The sequence below is a fragment of the Nicotiana tomentosiformis genome, chromosome 6, assembly GCF_000390325.3.
Source record: "Nicotiana tomentosiformis chromosome 6, ASM39032v3, whole genome shotgun sequence".
NCBI classification, from domain to species: domain Eukaryota; kingdom Viridiplantae; phylum Streptophyta; class Magnoliopsida; order Solanales; family Solanaceae; genus Nicotiana; species Nicotiana tomentosiformis.
In genome coordinates this window covers 127,525,304-127,536,287 of record NC_090817.1, presented here as the reverse complement: position 1 = coordinate 127,536,287, position 10,984 = coordinate 127,525,304, and the positions used below count along the sequence as shown (strand labels likewise).

Genomic DNA, 10,984 nt, shown 5'->3' with positions numbered 1-10,984 from the left:
GTCCAATATGGGAAGGTCCCTATCGAATTTCAGCTATACTGGGAAAGGTTCATTCGAGTTGGAGAATCAGAATGGAGACAAGTTGCCTAGCAACTGGAACATGGTACACCTCAAAATATATTATTGCTGATGAACATTACTCATACGGAAAGTATGTGCTGCACTCTTTTTTCCTTCGTTCAGTTTTTGTCTCAATTGGATTTTTCTGGCAAGGTTTTTAATGAGGCAGCGATAGAAAGCATACTACGAAGACAGCAGCAATAAGACCTTTGATAGCAAGGCAAAAAAACAAGCTTCCACTCAGGGACGGTTAGATAATCTTTGGTTCGATAGTAAATTCCCACTGGGAAGTTAAGTTTGCTACCAAACAGAGGTTACCCGACCATTCATGAGCACAAACCGCTAGAGGATTGTTAGATTTTATTTTGCTCAATAGCATAGATTCCTAAGGGGAAGTAAGGTATGTTGCCGAGTTAAGGATTATCTAGCAATTCATTGGTGGGATCTTTGAAGACATAAAACTTCCAGTGTTCCAATTCGCATTCTTCGCATTCGAACACTGGGGGGGGGGGGGGGATGATATGAGTATACGGAAACATTGACTGCAACATCAACCGAGAAACAAAAATCCGGAAACCAAATGCATCATCGAGACCGGGGACTACGCAGCCATCCCCGTAGAAATAATTTGTACAAAATAGCCACAAGTAATGGCAATTTCTTTTTAGCATAATAAATGCTAGCCACAAGTAATGGAAATTTCTTAGCATAATAAATGCTTGTGTACTTTTGAAAATATAAGGAATTATATGAAAAGAAATCCTTTTATTTTTATCTTGTTTCTTGTCTGAAAGATGAACTAACTTTGTCATTTGAAAGTTAAATAAGTACTTCAAATGTTAGTGCCGTAATAAACAGAAGACGTCTCCTTCAAGAGCACCGTAAATATAAGAGGGCCCTCTCTTATGAAAACCCTCACGTTAAAGGGTTGGTTTCGGAAGAATTTATGCCCATCATCAAAATGCATTCGAGGAAAAATGCACCCGAAGACATACACGAAAGGACGCAAAAAGTAAACTTGTGCAAATACTTATAGAGACCCTCACATAAAAGGGATAATGCTCAGAACCAAAGTGCTTCGAGGAAAATGCATCCAAGACTACACAGAGTAAAACGCGAACAGAAAAACGTACGCAGAATTCTTAAGCAAATGCAAAGGTTAAAGACTTGCATGGATATTCAAACGAAATTAAGACTCAAACAATACTTGAGCAAAAATATGTCTTTATTTACAAGAACGTGCCAAAATGGTAGAAGTACAAAATAGGAAAAAGAAAAGAAAAGCTAAACTGTAGTGCCTCCAGAACCAGGAGGAAGAGAAGTATCCGCATCCCCGTGAGAAGTAAGTGGGTCCACCGATAGCTCAACATTTTCATCGGTTTGGCCTTTGGCATCATCATCTTCTGATTCTTCTTCAGTTCCCGAAAACTCGGAACCAGAACCAGAAGGGCCAGGTACATCAGACCTCGATGGGAGTCCACTTTTAGCAGCTAACTCAAGCTCGTGTGCCTTAGCAATTTTGACATCAAAGTCAATGACACCAGCTTTGGCCTCTTCCAAAGTTTTTCTCCTCATGTTGTACATGGCGTAAGTGTTTTCAACAATGAGGGAAACCTCTCGGCGCTTGAGTTCTTCTTTGAGTTAGGTTACCTCGGCAGAAAGGTTTTCCCGGTCGGACCTAGCAGATTTGAGGCTGACATCAAAGTCACAGACAGTTGAACTAAAGAGCCTATTATGCTCTATAGTTTTCCTGTACTTCTCTTCGAGCTGGGTATGTTTCTCCCCCACAACAGCAAGCTATTCAATTTTGGAGTTCAAGGCTGCCTCTAAGATAATCACTCTTTCAACGGAGGCAACCTCATGCTCGGTTGCAACAAGAACGACGTCCTGGACTTCAGCCCATTTGGCCTTGGCTTCATCAAATCTAACCCTCAGCGGGCCAATTTCTTGGCTAAGGGTTACCACTTCTTGCTCGCTTTTCTACAATTGAGCCTCCAAAACAATGACCTCAGTAGCTTTGGTTTCTAAATCTGAGAGGCGGAGAACAGTGCGGTCCCATTCCTCCAAAAGCTGATTCCGTTCATAAGTAAGTTCCTCCTTCTCATGAATCAACCTCTGAAGGCCCTCAGAAGCAAGAAAATTGGCCTACAAAATAAAAAAGAAGTAAAACTTAGAATACATTCATACAAAAGTAGAAGAAATAACAAAGGAAGAAAGGAACATACCGCTGCGGCGTTGTTCAATAAACACTCTCCAGAGAGTGCTTGAATCTTTTCCCAGGCTTTCTCTAAAGCCAAAGGCTTCAGATAATTAACAAGCTCCACCGGCCAGGATAGCAAGTTGCATCCGGTAGAGACCGAAAGAGTAACGTCCCTCCTACTTTGTGGATCTTTAGAAGGGGAAGCATATTTTGCCCCAAATTCCTATGAACTGGGGACTGTGGAAGAGGAACACCCTCTTCCACATCAGGTACGGCCAGTGGAGGCGATGCAGCAACTACTGGTGGAAGAGTGGATGAAGATGGAAGTGATGTAGCAGTTGCTGGTATTGGTGAAGATGGAGATGAAGCTGATGGAGTTGAAGAGTGAGAAACAGCTGCATCAAATGCAGTGCTGGTTGTTGGATGCTCGCCAAGCAAAGACGGCAAGGACCCGGTACTCAACCCTGCATTACAGGGCAATATAATTGGGGCCCAAAAATGGGAGTTGGCATTATCTACCAAATCAAACTCTCCCCAAAGTGTCGAGGCATCGTCCTCGGTTGGTGTAACTCTCTCAACAGGTCGAGCATCCTGTTAAGATGATGAGGATCGTTGTCTTCTATGTAGAGAAGCTCCCTCATCACTAGCTTTTTCATCATCATCAATCATCACGGTATCTATGACCGGTCCAGAAGGAGAACCAGTCATCATCGCCACCAGAGATGACTCGGGGGCATCAATATTTGCCCTCTTATTCTTTTCCCCGGTCACGGAGGAACGTCTTCTCTTTGGTTGTTTATCCTCCGGCCGGGGACTCCGTAAAGAAGTGTTTGCGCCCGAAACAACCCTGGAGATACCTGTTCGAGTAAGTGCCTTCTGAAGCAGCCTCGCTGCATCAACATGATCAGCCAAGATGTCCTCCTCGGGGACAATAACAGAGCCCGCAGGTAGACCTAATTTCGTGAACAAGTCAGAAGGGTTCAACCAAGTTCTCCATATATAAAAAAAAATAAAAGCAATGTAAGTTAAAATTACCATAATTTTTGGCCTTTCACCCATATTTAAGGGCCAGTTCATTCCACAAACGAGTTTCGGGCGTCGTGATGTCCAAGATCTTTTGAAACCACCGGTCCAAGCCTTCCACCACCGGTGGGATCGATCGAGTTTCTAAAACAAATGAAGGGTGGTGGATCAATACGGCTATAGAAAAATATTTAGTGAAAGGAAATACTAAACAAAGAGCTTACGAGTGCAGTTCCAAGCGGCCAGAAAGGATGAAGCCATTGCCGGAATGATGTCGTTGGTGGAGACTTCAACGAACTGTTCCATCCACCCACGGTCGTTGTCATCATCCATGCTAGACAGCAAAGCATGGTGGCTACGCTTGCAGAGGTTTATCATTCCCCCGCGAAAGATTTTGGGAGAATAAAGATTCATCATATGAGCTAAGGTTATCTTCTCTCCAGTCTCCTGGCACAAGCGTCGAAGTTAGGCGACCGTCCTCCACACTGAAGGACTTACCTGTCCAAATACACCTGGTAGAGAAGGCAAAACTCCGCAATCACGGAATCAAGCTCTCCACTCAAAGAAAACGCACCCAAAGTAAAAGGATACGTGTAAAAGTATGTAAAACCTTCCTTGGGAAGAGTCACTCACTCCGATAGATCAAGAGCAATGATATCCAACTTATGGCAGCGACAATCTTCCTTCATAGCAGGAATACTGGAAGGACGAATGGAAGAAGGGTACCTACTAACAACCCATGTACGAGGTTTAGCAGTAGAGAATTTTTCTTCTAAGTCCTTTGTGGTACTGAGTCTCCTTGGGATGATGGAACCTACCATTGGAGGAGCAGAGTCCTCGGCTTTGTTCTTGTTCTTTGAAGAATTGGCACGCTTGGAGGAAGAAGCCATTGAATAAGAAGAAGAAAAAGGTTTTTGTTTGCAGAGAATTAGAGAAAGGATGGAGAACAAAGATGCAAATCTGAAGTTCGAGAAATTATGAAGTGCAAAGGAAAAGAATGATACGCATAAGTAAAATTTTGGCGGCTATATTCATGGCCATGATTATCTCGATAATCGGCAAAAGTTGTGGTGAATCGTGGGATGACGCGTGTTCGGGGCATTAAATGCGGAGAGACGTGCGTCTAATCAACCGTCAAAAGCCTTCAGAGGGAGTTATAGTAATTCCTGCCAAAAGAGTGTTTCTACCAACTTTCCGATAATACAAAGTTATGTCACCGGAAAGCAGGGGGACTATCTGTATAGGGTGAAATATGATATGACATGTGGTCATCTAAAGAAAAGACACGTGGAACCCTAGACGAGGATAACCGAAGACCGAACGCAACCATTCCGCTTGTCACCGGAAGGGATAACATTCATAAAGGTGTATTAAATGCTTTGCGTCCGGTAACATTTAATAAGGAATATTCTGTAGCATTAAGAGCGACGACCCGTTACAGAGGATTTGACATTTATATTCACCGTTACATCTTCATCAATGACCCTCATAATTGATATTAAAGGAGGGCACGATCCTAGGACTTCATTCCCTAGACACACCTATAAATAGTGAGCCTAGTTATCATTGTAGAGGATGCGAATTTTCTGGCAAAACTTACACCACATTCTATACAAAGCTTAATACAATTTTACTTTTCCGCTTTTTGATCTCATCATTGTTGTTCCTGAAACTGTCATCTCTGCTGTTTTATCTACATTTTAAGGCTAAGTATCGTACATTTCTTCAATTATTGCATTATTTCAGGATCAAATTAGTTCACTTGTTTAGAAATCATATATAAATTCAATTGTACCATTTTACGGGTAAATAATTCTTAGAAGAGAGAACTATCAATTTGATAACTTCTTCACTTAATTTGAGTACTACAATGGAGTTTGATGACCGGTTAATTTTACTACCATTGACTTAAGCTAATTTTAGAAACGGCATAGCGCCAAATATACCATGTACTTTTGAAAATGGTCTAAGAATACCCCTCGTTATACTATTGGGTTATCTATATTCATGCAGTCATACTTTGGGTTCAAATATACCCCTCATTTAAACGGAAGGACACGTGTCATCGTCCTGTTGGCCAATTCTAAATATCTCCTAATTAATTAAAAAGACCCATTACCCATACCCGAAAAGTAATTTTTTTGTGTAAAAACTGAAAAAAAGCGAAAATATAATGTAAAGATTTGCGTTTAATTAAGAAATTATTTATGATGAAGGCATAATAACATAGTTATGTGTCGGTGTCAAAGTTTCTTGAGCATTAAACAAAACCCACTAGCCAAGGAATAATATTTTAAGTCTGACCTCTCCATTTTCTTAAAACACAAGTGTCTCTCCTGTCACAACTTGCGTTTCTAATGAACTTAATAAGTCAATAAAAGATCATCAGATTAACGACAAATGAGTCATCAGAGGTTATTTTTATGCTTATTTTATTAAAAATTAGTCTTTTATACTATGGTTGATTGAGCTATCCTAGACACAACAGGGGTTGCTCTTATGGTAAGCAACCTTCACTTTCAACCAAGAGGTTGTGAGTTCGAGTCACCCCAAGAGCAAGGTGGGGAGTTCTTGGAGGGAAGGATGCCGGAGGTCTATTGGAAATAGCCTCTCTACCTCATGGTAGGAGTAAGATCTGCGTACATACTACCCTTTCCAGACTCCACTAATGAGATTATACTGGGTTGTTATTGTTGTTGATTGAGCTGTCTTGTATCATGGCTAAAATTCAAGAATCTCGTCTTCAGACCATCAATATCAAAAGGACAAAAACCAGTTGGACATATCATGATATATATGGCTCTATATATATATATTAAGTTCCTGGTTTCTGATCCCTTCTTTTTATAATCAGTAATGACATTTAATTTTTTTTATAATGTGTCCAAAATACTACATTATATATAAAGTAATAATCTAAAGAGGAGCAGGTAAAAATATATATGACGTAACCTGTCAATTTAAATGATGAGATATTATCATTTTTAGCCCGTGGTAGAAACTATTTATATTTGGTAGTCGAAAAAGTATATAAAATTTGTAGAATTTTAGTATATAACATACATAATGTATATATATAAAAAAAAATATAAAAATTTTATATATTTTTTCGATTATTATTTTTAAAGCAGTTATACAGTATCATTTTTTCTTGATCCACGTTTAGTGGGTGTGAGTGCCTAAGCACCCATTGTTTTTGGGGTAAGGTCTGTTTATTTTATGTGAAATTAATGGAAAAATCAAATATAAGAGAGATGAGCACCCACAATATAAAAGCTGAGCCGTGCTTTGGGTTAGAGATTCAATTGTAGATTTTTATTTTTATTTTTATTTTTTATTTTTTTTTTATGTTTTGCGATGGGGAAGACCTTTCCTTGTTTGATTGTTTCCATTCTTTTCTATTTTTCGGTTGCCCTTATTTGAGCTATTTTTCCATATTTTGTTATCTTTTTGCTTTCTTTTCCCCTTCAAATTCGCTTTTCTTTCTTTCTTTCTACTACATCACTTAAAAATATTTCAAGTATGGAGATTGATGAAGTACTTTCATTGTCCAAAAATAGTACTCCATTTAGTTTTTGTTGTAATGTTCGCAATAATATATTTTTGAGCAAAGATCACTTTTAGCTCGTGACCAAAACTATTTATCCCATAGTCGCAAAAATGTATAAAATTTATATACTTCTTGTATATAACATACAAAAGTGTGTGTGTGTGTATATATATATCTTGTATATAACATCCGCTATATAGTGTTATTTTCCCTATATTTATATATATATATATATATATATATATATATATATATATATATATATATATATATATATATATATATATATATATATATATATATATAACATCCGCTATATAGTGTTATTTTCCCTATATTTTTGCATTGAATTGTCTCATTTTAAGTTTCAAATAGTGATACACTTATACTATGCGTCAACTTAAGAACAATAAAGCACGCATTACTTTAAAATTCTAGATCCGCCACTAACTATAATATGTCAAAGATTTACTATTGTATATTTGTGCTTCCAGGTGACAAATCAAACCGATGGAAATAACAAAATTCGCATGAGAATCCGAAAATGTATATTTTGTTATCTTCATAAATAGAGAGGAAAGCTCTATCTATACTTCCCTCTCACTCTTAATCCTACGTACTATTTGATTAACAAAATTACCGTTAGATTATGTAAGCTCTAAGAATGTACTTAAAATACAGTATTATTCATTGTGTAAGAGAGAATACGTGTCAATGGACTGATTTCATCAAATGTTAACAAACTAAAACCAGTTGAGCTAATAGTAATTAATTGTGACTTATATAACCTACACCTTTGTTTTTTTTGGGATCGTTTCATCCATCTTTAAATTACTTTTTCATTTATTTAATTTTCTTTAAAATCCAAAAAATTGAGAGACAAGGTCATGTGAGATCTCTAACCTCTAAGCAATACTAGCTTCAATAACAAATTATCTTTACTCTTCATTGTTTCTCTCCAAGGAATTATTCGTTTTGCTTCCCCATTTTAACATATTTTATGCTCGAATGATTTTCTATGATTCGTCTGTCTTTAAAAATACAAAATCTTGTCATTAATTTATAGAAAATAGAGATACTGTTGACAACCTTCAGGAGTTGGCACTATCAACTTTGTCTTATTCTTAACTCTAGTCTTACCATATGAAAAGGATTCAAATCCGTCAGACAGATAGGAAGAACATTAATTTTCCTGAAATTTAAGGAAATATTGAATCAACTAAAACTAAAAAAGAAAGCCAACATTACATCATTTGAAATATCAATTTTCACTTTCATTGCATTCCACTCAAATGTTACACTTAAATTTTAAGATATCCTAGGGTGCTACTATTTCTGTATTTTCACTTCGATGTGAATTATGCACCATAATTAAGCATTTTATATTATCCATAGCCATTATGACTATATAATTAATCCCTTCTCGTAACTTGTACCCTAATTTAGCTCTCACACCAAGAGACACTTTGACCTTCCTGGAGTTATAGGTGATACTTAGGTTAAACTCCCTAAAAATAAAGCATAAAAGTGCACAAACACACATGCATGGTATGACCCTTGCAAATAATTTAAATTTCAAGTAGCTGACTAGTTGTAAAAATAAATAAATAACATAATTGCTCTATACAATTTCCTAATCCAAGGTAAAAGAAATTTACATCTTCTTCTATATCAATCACGTCTTGCACCAAATTTTATAGGTAATGTGTTTCAATTGAATCCCCTCCTTGGAAAATTTTACTTTCCAAATTGGGCAAAAACGAATTTGTTTTGGTTGTATATTAACTTTTGAATCCAATTCTAGTAGTAGGAAAGAGGTATAAAAGTGGCTTTAGATCACATATTTAAGTGGGTTATTATTACTTTTAGCTAGCGCAAGAACTATATATTCGTTAGCTGAAAAATATATAAAATTTGTATTATTTTTGTATATAACAAACAGAATATATATATATATACAAAAAAATATACACTATTTCGACTATTATTTTAAAAGCGGTTATACAATATCATTTTCACTATTTATTTAAATCCCAACTGTGATATTCTAGTTTCTTTTATCACTTTGTATAATATTGGCTTCACAACAACACACATTAAGTGTTTATGATTCTCAATATAAGAGGAATTATTTTTTCAAAAAAAGAAAGAAAAAAACTTACATTTATAGGAGGGGGACTTTATTTAATAAGCTTGAAAAGATAGCTAGAAAATGTAAATATTTACCAAAAAGATTTTGTTAAGGTGCTGCAATTTCAAGTTCCATGGTGATTGGGAAAAGTATTGAAGGAAAGGCCCATTACAGGAACAGCGAAAGAGGTTTCCAATAGTAGACGTTGCTGAAAGGCGTCCAATGCTCCGCCACTTTCCATTATATCTTTCACCGCAGACTGATAATATTCTTTCAGTTTTTTCAGCATACACGTGTAGTGCAATTTCAGCCACCTCAATCGAACTCGCCGGAAAAGCTTCACGACGGAGAATCCCCGGCGAGGGTTCTTCGCATCTCCTAACCGCACCGTCGGCAACCGCTTCTTCCTGAACGTGATTTTCCGGCGGACTGGGACCCACCGGAAAATGGTAGTTGGATTGGCATGGCTGACAATTTTTTGAACACTGTTAGGGTTTGTAGCCATGATTATTGGTATATTACTTTTCTTTTTCCTGATCAGTTTATAAAGAGGGAAACGGAAATGGTGAGCTTTGTGTTAGGGGAGTGGGCAATGAATTGGAAATATATTAGTATATGGAGTTAGGGAGAAGATAAGTTGACGATGAGCTGCAAATGGGCATGTGCTTCTGCTTAAATTAAGGTTCACATCTCCTGCATTTCCATTAGGTTTCTTGAATACTTAAATAAATAAATAAATAAATGTATCATTGAAAGAGTATCACAAACTAAACTTTTTACTTTTATGTTTAATAAATACGTCATGCTATATTTGTTTTAATAAATCTTAGTATATGAAAATGTATGAGTATATAACAAATATTAGAAAGAATAATGCAGTAATGGAGAGCCAAAATTAGTATGAATAGATTATGCTTTTATCCGGACTATAAAATATAAATGCTTGCAACCAAACTATCACATTGTGGCATATGAGTTGAGAACATAAAAAATGAGTCCCGTTGGAGGATTCGTTAAAGCGCTAGAGGACCATATGCAAGCTGCTAACTACTTGTGATAATTAAAAAAAAATATTAAGTATGTGAAGGGCTAATTTGTTAGGATCCAACTATTCTTGAATTATATTCAATAGCAACTATGCTAAATAATAACGTCGGACAAAAATAGTCCTCTTCTAAATCTCCACTATTATATTGGCCGTTAGCATCTAAATGCCCAAACCTAATATTATTACTTCCAATGTCTTAATTTATGTGGCACTATTCAGATTTCAAAAGTTTAATTTTTTTATTTTGAAAATTTATAATCTTTTTCAAGTAAAATTTATATATTTTGTATATGGGTGAAATCGGGGTTAACGCATACTTCGATTTTTCGGTAATCAAATGAAGTAAGGGTATGAATATATGAGATCGAAATCGAAGTTGGGAACTCTTTGTATCGAAGCCCGAGCAGAGAGCTTGCCATCAGACCTGATAAAACAAAGGACCCCGGGCCTGGGACAAGTCCTGAGACTTCAGGAAGCGCAGTGAACGGTTGTAGGTGACAAATAGAGAGGTCGTGATATCCGGAACCAACCCGATATCACGGCGCGGATCTCGCTCGATGGCGGTTATGGATAAGTAATTGATGAGAGAGGAGGAGTTTTACCTTTTTTAGACTTGTACTATAGGTGAAACTCTCCTACTATATAAAGGAGAAGTTTTTGTTTAATAAAGCGCATTGTTACATGCAAATCAAGGCGATGCAAGTTTATTTTTCTGCTTACTAGCTATTGCAAAGTTTTTATTTTATTGTTGTTCTTCATACACAATTGGCTTCGAATGAAGGGTCCGGTAGAGGGCAAAACTATTGTTCAGCTTAAATCTGAACCCGACCTTAATGTCACAACTAGTTTGGTTATTCATTTTATCTTTAATTCGTTGATCTAACCTTCTTGATTATTTATGTTGAATTAATCCACATTTTCTTAAAACCGCATACAAATTTAATTGTTATCCGTTTTAAGGGTAAACAGTTT

At 36.6% G+C, this 10,984-nt stretch overlaps 1 protein-coding gene across 1 annotated transcript; it reads right to left on the bottom strand.

The window, feature by feature from the left end:
* Positions 1-8,817: 8,817 nt before the first annotated feature.
* On the bottom strand, positions 8,818-9,649 carry LOC104091264 (uncharacterized). Its single transcript, XM_009596551.3, has one exon. It carries the CDS (start codon positions 9,467-9,469, stop codon positions 9,089-9,091), a length of 381 nt encoding a protein of 126 aa, XP_009594846.1. The 5' UTR covers positions 9,470-9,649; the 3' UTR covers positions 8,818-9,088.
* Between the last annotated feature and the right edge of the window lie 1,335 nt (positions 9,650-10,984).

Excerpts from the sequence above, each read along its gene's own strand:
- LOC104091264 (XM_009596551.3), bottom strand. The coding sequence starts at position 9,469 with ATGGCTACAAACCCTAACAGTGTTCAAAAAATTGTCAGCCATGCCAAT.